Raw genomic sequence first — 21,272 nt, 5'->3', positions numbered from 1 at the left:
CAGTTTTAACTTAACTGTTATTCTAAGAATTCGACAATGCGTTGTTAAAATCCCCAAAATGGCTAAAAGATAATTAGTACACATGCAGGCATTTCTGTGACATGGGTTGCACACAAAATCACATTCCTCTGCATCTCATTTAATTTTCTGGCCTCTTTGACAGAACTCTCAGAGACAAGACAGCATGATTTTATATTAAAAAATGTTTATGTTTCATACTCACATCGTTGCCTGGGATCCAGAATACACACTCCTTGGACTTGACAACTCACATGCAAATATATATATATATATTTTAATCTTACTGTATTTATTTGATTTATTTCATAGACTTATTATTCTTTTCATTTCCTTAAACTATACTTCTGCTCTTTTCAGTGATGCATATGGAGTTTCATGCACATTTACTCTAATTGCTGGCTCAGCCAACATGTCAATTAAGCTTTTACAAATAAGGCTATAATTAACATGAATTAATTGATAGGCTGAGTGAATAGCAATTAGTATAGTGAGAAATAAAAGGCCTCAAGTACAAAACTGACTCATAGTGGTTAGTTTTACTCTTTTTTGGGGAGATGAGGAGACTGAGTGAAACCATGTCACTATCAATCTGGACTATGAATTATATGAAAATCAGTACAAATGTCACAGTATTTTTTCATTAGCAGTTCGTTCTTGGCTTCCATGTTTAGGACCAACTGATCACATCACTGATGTAGACCAAGGCTGATATTAAGATCTCAACAACACTGATGCCATTTACTGTGAACAAATCACTGTATGATAAAGTCTTGTCTCCCCATTAGATAACATCTTCATTTTAAAAATAGTGATATTTGAATCAAATTTCTCTAATTAGGCTGTCAATAATCATTTGCATACCTTTCAATAATATTACATAAATTAAAAGTAAAATACAAACATGACTTTATAAGCTAATATTACCAATTAATTATGAAAAAAGTGAGCAATGACATGTTTTTGAGCCAATTAATTTTTCATTATATAATTAAAAAAGATAGCGTGAGCCCAAATCTAGGGTGTGTATTTAGTACAAGTGCAGCTTAAAAACTCAGCAGCTTGAACCCAAAAGCCACCACAGAGAAGACTTCAGGAGTTTCACCGTTGAGCCGTGAAATGAAAAGTAGCAGCTGATGTAGCAGCAGACCTGGTTGGTGTGGGGGAGGGTTGGAGCAGGCAGGCAGTGAGCAAAGAGAGGCAGAGAAAAGAGGGGGGTGGGTGAGCGGGGGGACTACTTTCTGTCAGCAGTGCAAGCTGTCCCCCATCTGTAACTTCATTTTTTGTGTTTATGGCTTATCATTATTATTGTTGTTGTTGTTATAATTTATCATAAACTTTTAAGAAAAGATAGGTTCCTTTTGACTATTGCCTCTGTCCATGGTGCTACTTTGATCACACTGGATGGTATAATAAGTTTAGTAATAAAAATGGCTTAATTCACACAGTCTAATGAATTAAGACCAAAGTATATTTACTTGGTCTTGGCCATTGTTTTAAAATTCACAGCACTGTTTTATTACATCAACTCTCAGATCACATATTGCTGCGTAAAACTCCTCCCTCTCGAGTCTATTCCTTCTTTGCAATGGCTTTTGTTTCTGTCACTCAGTTACGTCATCTCTTGTTCAACTCCTCATAGGTCCACACTTCTATGTCCCCCTGTCTTTCTGGTAACACTGTCCAATAACAATGACTCTGGAGGACAGAGGTAGGCAGTGCAAGAAGGGGGGCTAACAGGGGGTCAAGCTCTCAAAGGGGGGAAGAGAGCTTTAGTGACAATAACTGTCACTGTCACTAGTCAGTGTTTTTGCTATCAATGCTAAACTAAATAATAATATTATAACCAGTCTAGGCCATTCTCTGTCAGAATGTGTCTTTATTGATTTGGTATGAATGGGTTATACTGTTGGATACCATCTAACAATTACTGAACAACAAACAAAGCTACTTATGGCTACTTATAGAATAATTATTAGTTATAAAGAGTTCAAATTAACTTACCTTCAATATAATATGGCTATGAAAACATTTCTAAGCCATTAAGTGTAATTAATTGTGGTATTTTGGCAACAATGTTTTGTGACAGCAGAATTTCGTCATATATGAAAAAAAAAAAAAAGGTGACAGATCTACCAGATTTTTCTTACCCATTGTACAGCGTTAAATACTTTTTAAGTTGTGAGTCTCATTGCGCATGCGCAATCAGACCTCGGGCTCCATCCGGGAACTTAAGAATTACCATTGACAGCCAAAGCGCTACTTTTCTCCAGGCAAAGTGAAATCAAGCCGCGGACTCAGACAAAATATAGTTCCCGTTTTTCAACTTGAAATGATCTGATTAGGAGCTAACCTAGTTTTTTAGTGGACTTCCCCGCTTTCAGACGTAATTAAGAAAGGATACGCATGGGACCAAAGATCTGTTTGCTGGGTTTGGATCACTTTTTGAGACGGGCGGAAAGTGTGTGATGCGTCCTAGCTTGTAAAAGAAGCGAGAACTTGCCTTGCAGTCGGAGTAGTTCTTCTTTCAATTGTTATTGTCGCTTTAAAAATCTTCAATTCACTCAAACTTTGTTACGACCGCATCGAAAGTGGGAGAAAAGTGATTTTGTATTCGGAACATGGAACTACAGGGCCTACAAGAGGCGTTGAAAGTAGAAATCCAATGTCATCAGGTAAATGAAACATCGTGTTATTCTATCCTTATTGGTGTTGTGAGCAAGTGAGAGCAGTTGGGGATATCTGATGGGATGAAAGGTTAACACTCCGACTGAATAACTATGCGACATGCCGCTTATAATGTCTGTCGGTGACACGACGCCCCCTCCAAGTCTCATCAAGTGTACTTTTCACTGTACTTGGTCTTATTATTGCTGCTCTTTTCTCGATCAACAATATTTGGAATAAGGATGCGGTGGGGCTGTGTGGCGATCGGGACGCGACCTGAATATTTATGAGGCGTTTGAAACGGAGTCGTTGTGGTTAATATCATCGCTTTGTTCGTACCTTACATAGTCTACGAACTTGATGCACTTTTCTAACCTCCACATACTCGGTCATCGTGTAACTAGTTGAACAAATGAAATAATCTTACATCTTTCTTGACTGTGATCCTACATCGAGGCTTCAAACATCGGGCCACTGAATTGGGGAGTATGCGAGAAACTTTATCAGCTCAAATCTCTCCTCTTTCGCTCAGCCTCAGCGTCCCTATCTGTTTTTCTTTTTAATACCACATTTGGGTTCATTTTGCGTCTAGTTGAACATGGTTACTTTACATTAATGGCCTGATAAGTTTCTTCATGGTGTTACACTGACATTTCATTACGCTGCTTTGCTTGTGCGTTTGAAGATTGATAGAGGACTCAAGCATACGCTCATTTCTGTCAAAAACAGCTACTCTATATCAGCTACTCTATCTACTGTGGTGTCACAGATTTAACTCGGTTCAGGGAACGCATATTGCTTGTTTTTGACGTGTTGCTCTTACAGCATTGCTACCCAACTCCGTTTTCTCTCTCTCCTAGCCCCTGAAAGTTGTGTAATGTTGAACATTTTTAGCGTCCATTTTGAGTTGGTCGACATGTTTCTGGAGAGTAAGATTGGGTTATAAAGGGAACGTCCTAACTAACTATCCCATAACGACTTTAAAAGTCGTATTTGTCCATTTCAGCTTAAAGAAGCGTTATGATCGACACTAAGGTGTGTTTAAGTGTGTTACATCGCTCATCTCGATGGTTTTGTTACTTTATACTTAGTCGACTAGCGTTATTTCTTGGAGGTCACGTGATTCGGTCGGTGATTGTGATTCGCCCACGATCACGCTTTCACTTTTTTACTACTTCGTTTTTAACATTGATTTCCTACATTAACTTCGAAGCAACAGAGGCTCGTGTCTGGAGCTGTTCTGCTGAAAGCAGAGGCGAGGTGGCGGAGTTCAGGACCTCGGCCAGCTCCTCGACAGCTGCACCGCCCCAACCCGCAGCACCACTCTCAACTTCCGAGCTTCGCTGCTTTGTGTTTGTCGGATTGTCATAGGCAAATATGATGCAAAAAGCATTAACCATTAAAACGCCGTTTTGTTGTTCGTTTCTCTTGAGTAGGCCCAGTTCATAAAAAGCCTAGGTTAGTGTAGCAACAAAAAGGAAAAAAGGGAAAGAAACAACCATGCTAAATAAGACCACAGATTTTATTCTACAGCAAGACTGTTGTATTCAGTCTTACTGTTGTTAGTTCTTAATTATTACATAGTTGTTTATGTTGTAGTTTTGGCCAACCTGCTTCTTTCAGTTTTATAGTGGAAGCTTCCATTTTGAAGAAAGGGGTGGCCTCTCCCCTCCCCTGTAACATGGAGAGGGAAAAGTCTACAGAGTTTCATACTGGAGGAGGAGAAGGGGGGGATGGGCCCCATTCATGCCTAACATTACCATTTTGATTGCTTTGATGCTGTTTTTGGTTGGAGGGGGAGGGGAGTCCAGGAAAGAGAGAGCTAGAAAGCCCAGTCAGCACTGCATGGCAATGTTTTTAATCACTACAGATTTGTTTCTGTTTCGCAGCTGACTGTGACCCATGGATTACACAGCATGTATATCAACCCCTTTTATGTCATTTAGTTTAAACACAGAATTATTTGAATTAAGGGAACATGTAAAGATATGCTGATTCAAAGTAGAAGTAAACTGAATAAACATTGAACTAGTCCTGATAATAAGCTTTGAAAGACTGACTATTTACAAATTGCAGAACATTCTTGGTCAGATTGCATATGTGAACATTTCTTGCAGCAAAGGAGGGCTGGAGGTCATTTGATGGTCACAGACTGAGCAGGCCTGAGGCTGACAAGAAAGGATAAGTTTTAGAGTCAGAGAGAAAACATGGACAAATGCTTTACTGATGGAGTATGGGTTTTAAGGCATTACTTAACTTAGGAGTTTAGTCTCTGTGAGTAGACAATGTTTAATAGCAGACTGATTGTAAGAGCAGGAGTACAGACCACTGTCTTCTGCTGATTTATGGAAATGCAAATCAGGAATGGTTAGGAAATCACCAGATGCACATCTAGCACACAATACTTGGAATATGTTTGGCCAATGTTTTTTTTCCCCTTATTTTTGTCAATGCTTGTGCAATATATTATTGGATTCAGCCTCCCTGATCAGCCCTGAAAACTATGGTTTCACTAATCTGAGCCTTTCTGCTCAAATTGCTCAGTGTTGCATCATGGTTCCTTATTTTTGTTCCCTTTTCTGAGGCAAAAGCATTTCAACAGTATTTGAAGTCATAGTTTTACCATTTCAATAAGTGCATGATTAGTAAAGCTGGTAGCTTATTGTATCACTTAAATAACTGCATAGCAATTGTTGTTTCAGTTTACTAAAAGTATCTGTCAGTAGCACTTTTGTTTTGATTCAGAAAAGAAAAAGGAGGTACTGCTTAGTTTATTTCTCAGGTATGACTTGTAAAAGTGCTGTGTTAGTATGAGTTAGTATGTTTGGGATTCAGTGTGCCTGTGTGTGTGTGTGTGTGTGTGTGTGTGTGTGTGCTCGCTTTGAGATGTAACAACGTATGGGCTAGAAGCCTTCAGTCTATTATTAGTCAACTGAATAAAAAGAAGCCCTTATACGGTGAGGACAAGAAACAAGAAACAGTAATGGAGTATTTTGGACTTTTAATCATATTATAATCCCCTCATGGTAATGAAAGCTCTTTTGATGCAGTCCCAGCACAAACATGCTATTAAAATGTATTTGGCTATAAAAATTATCTATCAGTTTTATCATTCTAAATAATGACTAAAGCAGTTGTTAACAGAAAAAGTAGACCCACTGGTATTGTGAAATAGGTGCCATTTAAATAGTAATGTACAGATTTTTTGTTTTTGTTTCCTCTTTACCAACTGAGCAACTGTAGAGAAATTTCCATTATTTTATGTTTTGCAGATTGCTGCTAGTGAAGGTACAGGGCCTGTGGAGCAGAGCAACTTTCCCAGCAGCAAGTCCCACCAAATTCTCTAATCCCAGAGTGTCTCATTACACACTCCTGCTGTGGTGATTAAAGCAGCACATGTTTAGGACATTCTGAGGGACTAACTTGTGATCTTATAGAACAGGATCCCATCTCTCCTGGGGCTTGCACTTATTATAAGAAATATTCAGGGCTTTAAACAAATAGGCAAGTATTTATATTGTTCTGGTTTAAGCTACTAGAACACAAATTTAGAAGTGAGCTGTGATTAGTGTTAGTCATGGCACTAAGATTTGAAGATTAAACTAAACATAAATGCTAATATAAAAAGATGTTAGTAGTAGTTTATTTAATAATACAGTGTAGTCTTATTTTAGTACTTCTACTTAAGACATTCTAAACCTATGCAGGAAAAGTCAAAATTGTTGTTTCTGTATTGATACTTGCCCAAATGAGTTTCTAGTTTTCATTCCAGTATCAATTAGTATCTGGGTATTGATTTTTTTAACAACCGTTTCTATGATATTTTATTTTTTATTTTTTTCTTAGAGGTTCAGCTACATGATTAGTTCATTTAACAGAGAACATGTGAAACATAAAAAGATGCTTTACACCAGTTTATTGTTTATTGCTGTAATCAACACAACATTCCCTGAACAAAATATGAATGGCAAATTGCTTTAGGTTTTGGAACATTTCTGCAAAATGTGGTCCAGGTGAAATCATGTGTGCATGGAGGAGTATATTGAGCTGCAAATTAGCCCCAGTAGGACAAACTAAAGTCCTCATCATGAAGAATTGTCCTGGTCCAAACAGACTGCTTGTACTGCACAGTCACACCATCCTCACTCTGATTAAACTCTGTTGTTATTTCTCTCAGGATTCACAGAGAACATAAGAGGAGTCTGATTCTGTAGCCAAAGAAAGAGGACTGGACTGGAATGCCAAATAACTCAAGTCTGTCTGTCCAAACACCTCGGCTTATATTAGGAGCAAAATATATATTTTTGACTTAAAGAAAGTTTAGCTGGTTCAAGTTATTTTCACCCAAGCTTTAACTTGCATTAATGTTCTTTTAGACAAAAAGGGTTCAGCACTCAGGTGTAGTGAAGTGACTATGTCTGCAACAAACAATTATTTTGCTAATCAGTGAATCTAGTTATTGTTCTTTTAATTAATCAGTTAGTTGTTTGATCGTGAAAGCCCTTATAAATATACAATTTTTAATACATTTGTGATGCTGCTTGAGGCCAACCCAGGTATATTTACATACAAAACTGATTAACTATCAAAAACAGAAATTGAACATCATTATGATGTAATTATTGCTTTGTCTGAGTCATAAGACTTCATTGCATGGCATGTTTTAGAGCATAAAGATAACACTTATTAGATTTCTAATTGAATTACAATAATCTCTAATTATTTATCAGCTATCCCTAGAAGTGACATATGTAGTTTGGAGCCCTATCCAGATGGGTGTGCAGGAGATGGGTGGTGTGTGCTGCTGGTGGGCATAGGGCACTGAGAGCCTTGGCAGCAACAGCAGCGGAGCGACAGTCGCATGGGTTCACTCACTGTAGCCTCTTTGGTCCAGCAGTCTCAGCGCGGCCACATCAGCACTTTTCTTACACTCTCTGAAATCACTGTTTGCTTTCAGTACATGATTCACACAATGCCGAGACAGAAAGCAGCAGTCTGCATAAAAAGGCATTGAAAACAAGATCTTTGTGCACAATGGAGTTAGTTCTTTTAATATGCTACAGTATGTGATTGTCTGATAGTATATTCTAGGAGTGAGTTATGTAGGGTTTGGATGATGTGAGAAAATTGCATTATTAACACTAAAATTACAAGTAGATTATTTTTAGATGGTTTTATAGCCTCTTGTTCTCTGCTGGAGGCCGTGTTTGTGTAATTGACATGCTTTTCTTATGAGAACTACCATGCAAGTGCACTTTATCAAGGTGGTGTTTTCAGCAGAAGTCAGTCTCATTGTGTATTCTCATGCATTTGTTGTTTCTATCACGCACAATACACAAAAGAGAAGTTATCTAAAGAAAGTACTGCTGTTGTATTTGAGTTCCTGACTATATTTAATTTCCAGATTGACAACGTTACTAAATCCTTTGAAGCAAACAATTTTTACATTCAAAATGACTTACTGGCAGTAAATATGAGCTTATTGTCACATTATAATCCTCTGCCTTGCTTTATCTACATCTTCCAAGTGCATCTCTGGGTCAACACTTTCTGGCCTCAGGATTTAAACTGTCCTAATAGAAAAGTGAGTGTGACAGAGGCTGTGAATAAGCCATGCATATAGTTCATATTCAGGGCCCGTACTGCTGCTGCTGCTGTCCTGCTGATTGACACCATGAAGAATGTCTTTGTGAAGAGAAGGATGAAACTGGAGAAAATCCAATGACACAGAGGCTACAATGCATATGTCCCTTCATACTTAACAGAGCCTATCTGTTAGTAATACTTCAAATTGTACTCAAAATCATATTTTGAGTCAAATGGTGTGCTGTCCAAAAGGTGACTATATCGACTTTGATTTGATAAGTATTTCTTTATGGAGTTCAGTGGCTGTCCATGGCTGTGGTCAGGGGCTACTGTCCCACAATGCCATAATGCACTGTCAGATCTGACCTGAATGCACAGAGTCACAACTATTGCTTTTGGGTTTCTTCTCATCGTTGCCATGAGACCAACGTCACATATGGTTTGTACATAGGAGAGTTATAGGATACTTCATCCATCTTGTATGAAAATGATATGAAATGACTGAGCACCTTAACCTGTTCAGTGACAGGAACAAGAGTTGACAACATTTTGAACGAATATATTTTAGTTACTGTTTATTTATTCACTAACTTTACAATTATTGCATTTCCAAGTAAGATATTTATTCAGTTAACATACAGTTCAAGGGGAATGTTTGTGTGTATGTTTGTGTCTTCAAGTACTTAGTGAATCTGGTGATATTTAATAATGGTGAAATATATATATATTTTTTAAAATAAAGTTTTAAATATAATTCAAGATGAATCTGAGTAAAGAATAGCAAGGTTAATTCAGCATTTGCAAAAACTGACAGTAACATAAAGAATCTCTTGTTTTGTGTCGGACATTGACCCACCACTGTTTCCTGCTGCTAGAATTAATTGCCTCGACAACCTCAAAATATATTTTATTCCCGTTTAGACTCTTTTTCACAAAAAACTGTGAACTTGCCCTGAGCAAATTCAAAGTGTGTGAGGAGGAGCAACAGAGTAGAAGAAGAACAGTAGTGGAGAAGGATCAGAGGAAGAGCAGAGGAGGAGAGTAGAAGAAAAAGAGGAGGAGCAGTGGAGGAGCACCTCCTCTTCTCCTCTGCTCCTCTGCTTCTCCTCTCCAAACAGAGGGGGAGCAGAGGTGGAGAAGTAGTGGAGGAGGATCAGAGGAGCAGTGGAAGAGCAGTGGAAGGGCAGAGGAGAGGAGCAATGGAGAAGCATGGAAGGAGCTGTGAAAGAGCAGAGGAGGAACAGTGGTGGAGCAGTGAAAGGGTAGAGGAGGAAAAGAGGAGTAGTGGAAGAGGATCAGAGGAGAAGTGGAGGAGAAGAGGAGGAACAGAGGAGGAGGAGCAGTAGAGGAGCTAAGGTATAATTAATTACACTCACAATTACAGTTTATTAATACCACCACCAACACAGGCCTATTGTCAGACAGCCGCGTGGGCCCGACTGGAGAGCTGCTGAATCAGCCATGTCCCAACACCCTGATCTCTCATTGGACAAAAGTACCTAATGAAATGTTATGTTTTAAGTTAGCTTCCTCACTGAAAAGGGAAAACTGAAAATTTAAAGTTGTCTACTATCCATATACACTAAACATTGGTAATCACTTTAAACATTTTCTCTCAATGATTAGGACTGTTCGCCTTTAGTTATTTTCATACAAGTTGATTTGAATTATAACAATTTATATGGACCACAGAAGAAAGAAAGTGAGTTTTTAGAGTGACAGGACAGTTTAATCAGCCTTTTTGCTTATGATTCTGTCCACTAGCACTTCTCTGTACAAGCATAAGATCAACAGGGACTAAGTTTTTGCACTGAACCTCAGTAGTTATCGAACAGAAACAATACTGAGAGCTTTGTTCCCTGAAGCAGAAAAGACAGAAGGAATTCCATTGTTTTTCAGAGCAGCTGGTTCATTCTCAGACCTCTGCTCCTCTCTAGGTCACACACTGCTCCTCGCTTTTATGTGTGGTCTTCCCTCCTCTCCTGAAGGGGCTGAAAGAGTTCATTTGTCAAAGATTTACAAAATATTAACTATGAAACGGCAAGAAAAAAACTGACATTACTATAGTTGTATGGTTATAAATACAGTGACTATTGTAGGGTTACATGAGGCCTGATAAAGTAGTACATTTATATATTGTATGTTTCCTGCCTTCACACAAACAACTGTCTCAGTCAGAGCCTTTGTTTTTATATTTATAATGAGTATGAGGGAGGGGGCTGGTTTCTCCGTTCATGGTTCTGTGCCAGTGCCCTGGTTTTTATCTATTACTAAGTCTCTTTGTGGCATCTTATGGACGTGTAGGCTGGATTTTTTTTTTCCCTGACTAAAATAAGTTCTGTTTTGATGTGCAAAATTATTTTCACAACCAAACCAACTTGTTTATTTTTGTGAGATACGTTAAAAGAAAACATCACAATTCTCCATGTGTTGCCTGTTTCTTGAGAAGAAGAAAAGGAATTTATAACTGCAGTTTATAACGCAGTCTATAGTCTGCTTAGGAAAACACCACAAAATATCTTTTACATAAAACTAGGGCAGGCAATTGAACATGATATTAATTTACATGAATTATACAATTAAGCAATTATTACTAGATCACAGTTTAGTAATAAAAGGTATAAAAACACAACATATGCTTCCTATCACAACAAACTGAAACCTTTGTGTTCAGGTGAGTGCCATGTGTTTCCGTAGCATCCAACGAGGGAAGAGAATATTGTCCATAAAAGGAAGTGGGCTCCTTCCGTAAGCATGACTTCAAAGAGCCTTTGAAAGATGGATCAGGTGGGCTCGTAGCTGAAGGAGGCTGTAGCCTTTTCATCAGAGAACAACACCAGTTTAAGGCTGTCTTATGACTGCCTGTGTGACCTGTGTCCTGAGGAGGACATCACGGGGACTTTCTAAAGGTCACCACTCTGCTGCTGAGGACAAAAGCTGCTTTCTCAGTGTGTGAGACTTCATTACTGGGAGTAAAATAGTGATAGAATGTAGGGTTGCCATGGTAACACAGCACTGCTGGAGTAATCATTAAATGATAGTTGCACCCCAAACCGAAGTTGTTTTATTTATGTTTTCTCATTAAAACATCAAAGAGAATCAGCGTAGTTGGAGAGCGGTTGAGAGAGACTCTTCCTGTTTGGTGACGTATAAGGCTCAGCTCTGGTCTTAGACAATAAAAGTCAAAGAAACTGCCACATCCTTCAGAACCGAAGGTCACAGGGTCACACAGCTCATTATATCTGCCACACGATAATAAAACCAAACCACATCACACACTTCTCCTCAGAGCAAGAAACAAAGAACTTTGAAGATTCAGCTGAGGCCACAATGTTCTATCAGCCAGTACACTATATACATTTAAACACAATGACATCTGCTGCTGCTCATGTGTAAAAGTTCATGGATACTGCATTTACAATTTTAAAAAGATACGCTTACACTGCTACCCTGTCAACAACACTAACAAACATTTGATGCTTTTTAAGCATCATGTATTTTTGCCACAGACAACATGATATTTCTTAGTTTGAACTTTTTTTTTTCTAGCAAGTTGTGTAATTGTATAAGTTATTTTGATTTAGAGTGTTAGGGTTTCCATGGTTTCTGCAGATGTTCCCTTTAAAAAAAGGCCTCTTGAATGTGTTGTGTTCACAGTTAGTTTGACTCAGTTGTAAAATGTTTTCCATTTTTAGAGAGTAGTCTGTCACAGTATCAATGTGAGATATTTTTAATTACTCTGGCTCCCTTTGTGTTGCTCTTGCTGTCTCTCTTTTCATATTGTGGGGAGCAATATGCACTCAATCATGGGGACCTACCTCACTTTACAGGTGTCAGGTCCCCAGAACATAAATCTTTTATTGGATCAAGACAACACAGTTTAAAGTTAAGGTATTGGATAAAACATGTTAAAGGTAGGCTTAAGGTTAAGGTTAGCAAAGTAGTAACTGTGGTTGAGGTTTGGATAAGTCTCCAGGAAATGAATGTAAGTCAATGTAAAGTCCCCAAATAGCATGTAATAATAATGTGTGTGCTCACTGCTCAGCAACTTTGTTTGTGTTCTGTTGTGGAAGTACTCTGCAGGATTCCAGCTCCAAATATTTGAAGATGGAGGATATTGGTGGTTTGCGGATCATGGCTGTGCTAATCTGTGATGAGCTGTCAGGTCTGTGCCTCGGCGCCTAATCCAAATTTTCAAATCTCTTTCTCCATCTTCAGCTCTGCTCAAGGCATCACTGCAGCTGCTTTAATACTGATAATGCCTTTCCGGTTTACAGGGAGTATAATCTTTTGGAATCCTTTAATGGAGGCAGTAAAAGTAAAAAACTCACTGAATGGTTACTCACTGATTTGAGTCCATTTGCGAATATAGTTTACAGTGCACATTCTTTATTCATTTCACTGATTGTAATCAGATCTGTAACTAGAGTGGATTGCATCACCTCCTTTGATCCATGGATGAAGAATTGAGATAGATAAGTTTAATTCCATACGGTGCAACATTCAAGGCAAAACAAATTTACATTTAAACAAGGTGACATCTACCAGAAACGTTACATAGTGCACCGTTAGAGTGCACAATTGTCCAGATGTTTGAGCAGATGCAGTTTGAACTTATTATGCATTTCCTCATGGTATTTTTCCTTTTTATTTTTCCTCAATTTTTTTGTTAATCTACACACCTATCTGAGAGAATGGAAGACTCGTGTGTGCATTGAAGGCAGCAGATTCCAAAGGCTGCATAGTCTTGTGCTTTGACGTGGTGCATGTTTTCTTTGTTTTTCGTGAAGAAATCTTTGGGGCCTTAGAGCTTTCATCCAGATCTGTCGCACTGTCTCTTTTTCTGCCTCCAAATCTGTCTGCTTTGTATTTACATTGGTTTACAGCCACAAAAGTGCATTTAAAAGAGTTCATTCTGTAATTTGACTGTCAACAGAGCACACATGTGTAAAGTGGACCCAAAGGAATACTAAAAACATCCTCAAAACAACAATAACCACATTACAGAAAACATCTAAGCCATTTCACTTTTATTCCCTAATCAGAAACTTCAGAATTATACACACAATTTAATGTTTCGGCATTCACTGAATGCCTCAAAAAGTTACCACAAAGCCATTTTTTGGAAGTATTTTTTTTCCATCTCATAAAAAAATGAAAAGTTCAAGAAACGCCCTGTGCTAATCCCAATTGAATCTTGCAATATTTGTTGGCACTTGGAAAATTCTAACTGCCAATCTTATCAGGTCAGTATCAGGTATGAAAGAGCTTAATCTGCAGCCAAAGCTCTATTTGTTAGCAAACGGTACCATCAGCCTGTAGGTGAGCTAATAGGAATTTAACTTTGATTTGTACAAGGTGATTTCCTGCTGTGTTGCAGATAAGTGTAGAGGCCGTTTGTATTTCACATTATGAACATACACCATCCAGTGGAGATCCAGGCGTTTGATCCTGCTGCAAATCCTATGTCAGTGTTAGCTCATTACACTCTGTCAAGATGTGAAGTCAAGAGGAAGAAGAGCTTGGAAAAATGAAAAATGAATCATTTTTCTTTCTGAATCATTTCCCTAAATATCTACTGCTGTTTGGATCTTCCTGCGAGCCTCTACTGACCTGTGACTCAGAACTGTACTAGGAAACAAGATGAGACACATAACAGTTCAGAGTGTGCAGGTAAGAGCTGTCATTTTGAGTATCACAGCTCCTATGATGTCATCTTACCAGACCCTTTGTGCAAATTCTACACTTGTCAAACCTAAAAATGGAGTAATGAAGTAAATATTTTGTATGAATGCACCTGCTATATTTCTTATTTTTCTTATTTTTCTTATGTATTTATTTGTAAAGGGACAGCACATATTAATGAACATTTAAAATGTAAATATGTAAAGATTATAGTCAACATGGCTAATTTCCATCTTCAGTCCCTCGGCAGGCTGATGTGAAATCATCTACAGGACAGGGAGAAGTACAGCATCAATCACACAAAAGTACATAACAGCAGCACACTCACTATACATACAGTACTATTCATTTCAGACAGTACATTTGAACTTCGAAGTCAAGAGTTAAAGAGTTAAACCAACAACCCCTCAATATAAATTATTTTTTTTAATTTTGTTAAACATGGTGACATATTTGACCATCAAAAAAACACTGTTTTAAAGCTTTAGAAAATGCTGCCAGTATTGAAAGCTCTTGTATATGAGCAGGCACTGTATTCAATGTCTGATCTGCTCGATAAGCAAAATAGAGCTGTCCAAAAGCACTTTTCCTAAGCAGCACAGAGCAGTCACCTCTAAAACCTGCTTTTGTTGTTCGATTTGATTCGATTTGTTTCTTTTTGTGTACTTCTTTAGAGGAGGTGGAGCAACATTATTAAAAACTTTTTATACCAAAATTTAAATCTGCATATTTGATTGTGTTGTCCCAGTTAAGAAATTTGTGTTTGTCAACTATTCTGCAGTAGTAATAATTAATGGGCTTTTTGTCTAATACCTTAAGTGCTTTTTTATATAAATACTTTCAGCTCATTTCAGAGTAGTTTTACTTATCAGAGTCCAACTAGTAATGCAATAATTTAGGTGTAGCAAAATCATTGAATTTAAATACATAATAGCAGAGTTTGTTGTTAGATTATTTCTTATATGACAAAAATTTGATCAGTTATATTTGATTTTATTCACTCTTCTTTTGACGTGTTGTTTGAATGATAGTTGTGCGTCCAAAGTAACTCCCAGATACTTCACTTCATGGACCAGTTTCAGTTTTGTTCCAAGTACGCACACATCTGGGTCTGTAGCCATGCCAGGATTTTTGAGAAAAAACATTCTAACTGACTTTGAGATATCAAGATGTACTTGTGAATTTTGCAGCCAGTTTGCTACCTCTGACATAACAACTGACAGATCCTGTGCAGCTTGCTGTTTGTTTTTAGAGTGAACATACAAAACAGCGAACTTCTGACAGACTACATTAGATGGATAAATTTGGGCCAAGTCATTAATGCTAAACTGTACATGCTAAACAGCAATTGACCTAGTATTGAGCCTTGAGGCGCCCCAAGATTGTTTTGAAATGTTGGAGATTTTATGTTATGCACATAGACACACTACTTTCTCAAGGCCAGTTAGAATTGTAGCCAGTTTAAAGTTATTTTTGATAGATTGAAATGAGTGGGCTTTTGTAGTAGTGTGTGATGGTTTATAGTGTCAAACACCTTTGTTAAGTTGATAAACACTGTGCCAGCAACACCGCCAGCATCAATACTGGATTTGATCTTTTTGACAAGGTAACATAGAGCAGTCTCTGTGGAATGGTATTTGCGAAAGCCAAATTTAATTGGGCTTAGACTGTAAGGGCTTGTATTTATATGCTCAGTAAGTAGCTCTGCGACCCTCTTTTCAGCTACTTTTAAGATTACTGGCAAAATGTTGATTGGCCTATAGTTATTGATTAAAGTAGGGGTCCCCCTCTTTGAAGCTTTGTGTAATGACTCCAACCTTCCAGGGACTTGGAAAAATACCTTCCTGAAGAGATTTATTGATAATATTTGTGATTTATATAACCAGTGATTACTTGTGTGTGTGTGTTTTGTTAATGGTGTCCAAGCCGAACACATCTTTGGCTTTTGAATTCTTGAGATTGCAAATGATCCTATCCACAGAAGATTCAGATACCTCAGTTAAAGTAAGAATTGGGGCTGTGATGTCAAGAGGCTTTGCCAGCTGGGTCACATGGTGTACTGTGGTTGATGAAGTACTTACTGAACCAATATTTAGTGCCTGAGCCATTTTGAGCCATTTCACTTGGATTATTTGTTAAATTGTCATTTACCTTTAAGTCCTTGATAAAATCATTTAAATGGACCCAATTCATGGGTTTGAGCATACTGTTATTTTTGTCTCTTTGACAAATTAAATATTCTGTTTTAAATTGTTAATGGCTCTGCCAATGGTCCTAATTATCATCATTCTGAAACCCATGGCATGGAACTGGAGATTTTAGAGTCATGTAGCTGTGTTTTAGCCCACTCTCCAGTTCTTATATTCTCTAAGTTTAAAAAGAAGTTGTGCTTAAACAGTGTTCCAAGGCACTTTGAAAGTTTGTTGATGGCGAGTCTGAAACTCTCCATGGAGTTGTTTTGACTGGAATATTCCACAAAATAGCATAGAATGTTGTAATCTCCATGGACCCAAGGGAATTTTTTGAGTAATAAAAACACCAGAAATGCATTACTTCAATTAAAACCATCACTGTGCATCTTTTAATCATTTTTTTGATCATTGTAGATGTGGCGGTGTATCTAGTCTGCTGAGCTCATTAATTGCTTTTTGATGACAAATTGATATGATTTTTATGACACATAGAAGTGTTCACCTGTCCCTTTTGCACCACCATATTCAGCGAGTCTATATTTGTGTTGGCTGCAGCCAGAAGATGGCATGGTTTGTATGTGCTCTTGCCTCACACTGGAGATCAGGGCCGCCATGCTATTAATAGCCCTGGCATGCTTTTTGAATGTGTGCAAGTCTGTAAATAAACTCACGGGAGGGAACAGAAGCACAGAGAACCAGGGCCCGCAAAGCACAAATCAAACGCAGATGTGCACTGAACACTACGTGACAGTTTATTGCTGCGTAAGTGGCTGATGATAGTAATGAAAAGTGAAAGGGATTTCCTGGATGGAGCTGGGATTTAGAGAGATACAAGCTGTAAAGGCATCACCTTTACTCTGACATAATGATATGAGTTGCGGAAAAACATTTATTACCAAGGTTTTACTTCAGAGGTTTAAGACACTGAGATTTTTGCATTAAATGTATTTAGGAACAAGATGAAGAACTGCTTGTGAGGAATTTAAAGCCAGCAAAGACAGGGACTTACACAAAAAAATAAAAATGTTTTATCTGGCCTTCACATGTGCTCGCCTAATCATGTTTCCCTCTAAGGATGAAGTCAAGTTGCCTGGTAACTAAACGGCAAAGGAAATAGTTAACTTAAGAATCACATTTCTTAAACAAAAGAATGAAGGATGGTGGGGAATGTTAAAATGCCTCAGGATCAACCTTGAAAGAGGAACAGGACTGGTGAGACATCATAAGGCAGCATTTTATATTGTAAAATCTGTAATGAGATGTGTCTTCACTTACAGATGAAGGGCAGTCAGGAGACGACGGATCCACTTAGTGACTGTGGACTTGAACAGACTGACAAAGTAATAGTATGTTATAGTGAAAACATTTTGTGGATTAAAAATGGCAAACAAGTATTTAAGCAGTATTGAAAACTTACTTTATAATTGTGAAAGGTGTTGTCATTGTGGAGTCTGTAGTGATTGATGAACAAAATGTAGGACCAGACTAAACAGAGCGGGTTGGAAGAAAAGTGGAAAAGTGAAAAATAAATGACAAACCAAGTACACAATAACTACAATAGATCATTTCATGTAACCGTGGTAACGCAATATTATATACTCTAATAATAACTAACATAATAGCTGTGTGATCAAAATACATGCAATTGGTCTAATAAATACTATATAAATGCACAGTAATTATTTCTGTTCTTTCTTTTTTTCTTTTATTTATGTATTTATTAAAGATGGTGGTTAGTTATAAATTGAAAACAATGCATTAGAAAAACATGGTTTTACTTGAATACAGGGCTGACCTATAAAACAAAACAATATTACTTAAGCAACAACAGTTTGCTCCACATATTTTCTTTTCTGGCACTGAACTCTGCACATTACACAAAAACAGCTCATTATTTTTCACTAAGCGAAGCTGTACGGTAATCACTCTGCTTTTCCAGGCACAGACTCGAGTGACCGATGAGTAATGTGCAGCTAACACAATTGCATATAAATCCACGTTCATTTCCATAAGACAATGTGCACATATACTACTATGACAGCACTAACAGCGCCCAAAGACAGCACTGCCTCTCCAACTTCAACAAATAATTAGGTTAATTTAGCCGTTTAGTCCAGTGACGCCGCAGGCCTGGCCCCAAACGTCTGCTGGGGTCGCTTGTTATTTCTGCGTTCTGACAAATGGATGTAACTTCAAATAGCCTCCATGTTGCTCCGGCCTTTATCTTTTTTTCTCTCGGGCACTTCTGTCCAAACCCTATTTATTTTTAATTGCTTTTTAGTCTTCGTCTGCATCTTTGTTTAGACGAATGTGTGGCATCCGATAAGCCAAGGCAATAATAGGAAATTAATTTGAATACATTTACAGAGACGGATGCGTGTTATGTGTGGAGAAGGAAACTACAGGAGTTATTTTGGGGTTGTTGTGAAACAGGCTCCTACAGCTCCACTCAAACAATAAGAGATACAAGATCTCAACCATATTCCATACAACTCACCCTTATGTAATAGATAACCCTATTTTCTGTCAATGATTATTTAATCTTTGTACTTTCTCCTTACTACCTCTTATATGTAACTGAGATATATTTGTATTATTAAATTTCTATATTTTATTTTTATTTCTACATATACATTTATCTAATTATACCTTATTTGACACCAGTCTCTTGCTATTTTTGCTACTTATTTTGATGAGAATTATTATTTATATTTTTGCTCATTGTTATTATATTTATTGTGATGTTTGAGCTACTATATTCAAATAATTCCCCTTGTGGATCAATAAAGTTTGTCTTAGTCTAAGCTGGGCTTCTATTGGTTTCTCAACTGGATGTGCCCGTGCTAAAAGCTGGTGGTTTTGGAAAGCCATCTGATTAGTCCCATTTTTGGCACAGGTAAAGCTTTCGACCAGGTGCAGCAATTGAGCTGTAATTCTCAAAATTTTCACTAAAGCACTGCATCAGAAAGATCATTTGAAAAGGCTCATAGAGATATAAAGTTCGAGCACAGTCCTGAACTCTACAGTGAAAATTACTGTCAGATGCAAATGTTTATCTTTTTCTAGGTTTTTATATTTTTATATTGCTAAGTTCTAAAACATATTGATGAAATAGGAAGTAATGTCAGTTTTTCCCCTCAGATAATACCTAACTGAGCGTTGGCTGTTGTTTACACTATAGTTGCTAAAGGTAATTGATTTTGTGCTGGAGCATACTGTGCCTTGAGGGATTGCCACGTGTGTCTTGGAAAAATGATTCATACTGTTATTTAATGTAATAATTGGCTTTTTGGAGGGACTTTCTCAAAGTTCTCAACCCGAAAAGAAACAAAACAACAACTAATGCAAACTCCCTCATGCCAGACACAGTGACATGGGCATTATTTACACTTCCTGTTTTAGTGGATTGTGTGCAGAAATATATATTCAACAAAAAGGGCGGTGTGACTGATATAAGTAACTGTTGTGGAATTACCTCTACTTATCCATCACCCACGAGGAAGTAAAATTATAATCCTCACTAAAAGATTTTTTTCTTTTTTTTTTTTTTTGATGTAGCTTCTTGGACATACTGAGAAGCAGTTTTTTATTGCTTTCTGTTTGTATTCAGTTCGTAAGGTGAAAATGTGAATTTCTAAGCACAAAACATGGCCGTCACCTTCCTAAAAAGACACATAAATCCCATTCTTGTGTCTGACAGTTTCCAGAGCTGTTTCCTGCGTGTGATCTATGCTCTATGCTGTAATGAACTGCTGTGGCCACATAGAGCCGTGTTGCAGCGCCACATACAATTCCATTTACCTGACTGTAATGAAAAGGCCGTTTGTGGCGTGATGGCACAGGCCAGGTCATCCTGCCTCTGGCTCCCAGCAGTGGAGCAGGGAAATGTGTTGTGTTCATGTCCCAGAGGAAACAGCAGCACCACTCCACCGCAGATTTTTCCTCCTCGATGTGTAAATATGTGGTGGGTGAGATGCCTGTCTGGAGGAATATAATGCAAAGAACATATTTATAGTATCATTGTTTAGTTGTTGTAGTTGTATATTGAGAATAAACACTTTCGCATGATGCCTATGTAATTCAGTTTGTTGTTTCTACTTCTAATAAGTATACATAAATAGTATTCCCTGGCTATGGTCCTAAACAGTGCTACTTTATAATTTGATAGCGCAGGCGCGTCTGGGCGCAGGCGCGTCTGGGCGCAGGCGCGTCTGGGCGCAGGCGCGTCTGGGCGCAGGCGCGTCTGGGCGCAGGCGCGTCTGGGCGCAGGCGCGTCTGGGCGCAGGCGCGTCTGGGCGCAGGCGCGTCAGGCGCGTCTGGGCGCAGGCGCGTCTGGGCGCAGGCATCTGGGCGCAGGCATCTCTGGGCGCAGGCATCTCTGGGCGCAGGCATCTCTGGGCGCAGGCATCTCTGGGCGCAGGCATCTCTGGGCGCAGGCATCTCTGGGCGCAGGCATCTCTGGGCGCAGGCATCTCTGGGCATCTGACCACCACACCTGCACAGAGAGGTTTGGATTTTTTAATTGAACAGATAAATTGGATAAATTCTAGAGTTGTAATAGGATAAATTACTCTAAATAATAATAATTTACATTAAATCTAAATGCTGGAACTTGTAATTACTAATCTGTACTTTATTTACACAAAGTACTTGTCCAGTATTTGTAAACAAATTCTCAATTTGATTGTTGCTCAGTATTGCACATTAAACAACTTTAAAAGTATTTAAATGGAAAGAGTTGTGTTGAGCAGAATGTAGTTCAGAGGAAAGAGTTGGAGGCAGCTGGCTAGGTGGCCCTGGCTCCCGTGAGGGTCCACAGTTGCAGCTCTGAAAGATGAAGCCTGTCAGAGCTAGCCAAACAGCGCTAATGCTTTCCCCCAGAAAGCTTCGTCGTCCAAATGCTAACAAGCAGAAGCTGGCTGTGTTTGTGTACATTTTGAACAGATGCTCTGGCTGTAAATATGAAGGAAATTGCAGTTTGTTTTTATTTCAGCGCATTTAGCAGCAACTGCGATTGTCTTCTCCAGGAGATTTGGCTGAAAATGAAAAGCCTTTTACACATGTGCACATTTGATGATGGTGGTTAGATTCTTGAAATATATAGGCATATGGTTTAATTCATAG

General features: G+C 38.2%; 1 protein-coding gene across 1 annotated transcript in view; it reads left to right on the top strand.

Moving 5' to 3' along the window:
• Positions 1–2,363: 2,363 nt before the first annotated feature.
• phf21b (PHD finger protein 21B) overlaps positions 2,364–21,272 on the top strand; it is a 39,978-nt gene continuing 21,069 nt past the window's right edge. Inside the window, exon 1 of the mRNA XM_055153805.1 lies at positions 2,364–2,693. Within this exon, the coding sequence (XP_055009780.1) occupies positions 2,640–2,693 (54 nt within the window). The 5' untranslated portion in view covers positions 2,364–2,639. The remainder of the gene's footprint in view (positions 2,694–21,272) is intronic.

Source organism: Boleophthalmus pectinirostris, unplaced genomic scaffold (genome assembly GCF_026225935.1).
Source record: "Boleophthalmus pectinirostris isolate CB_2022bp ecotype Guang Dong unplaced genomic scaffold, ASM2622593v1 HiC_scaffold_18, whole genome shotgun sequence".
Lineage (NCBI taxonomy): Eukaryota > Metazoa > Chordata > Actinopteri > Gobiiformes > Gobiidae > Boleophthalmus > Boleophthalmus pectinirostris.
Note: the sequence above shows the minus strand (reverse complement) of the source record. Positions and strands in the feature narration are given on the sequence as shown.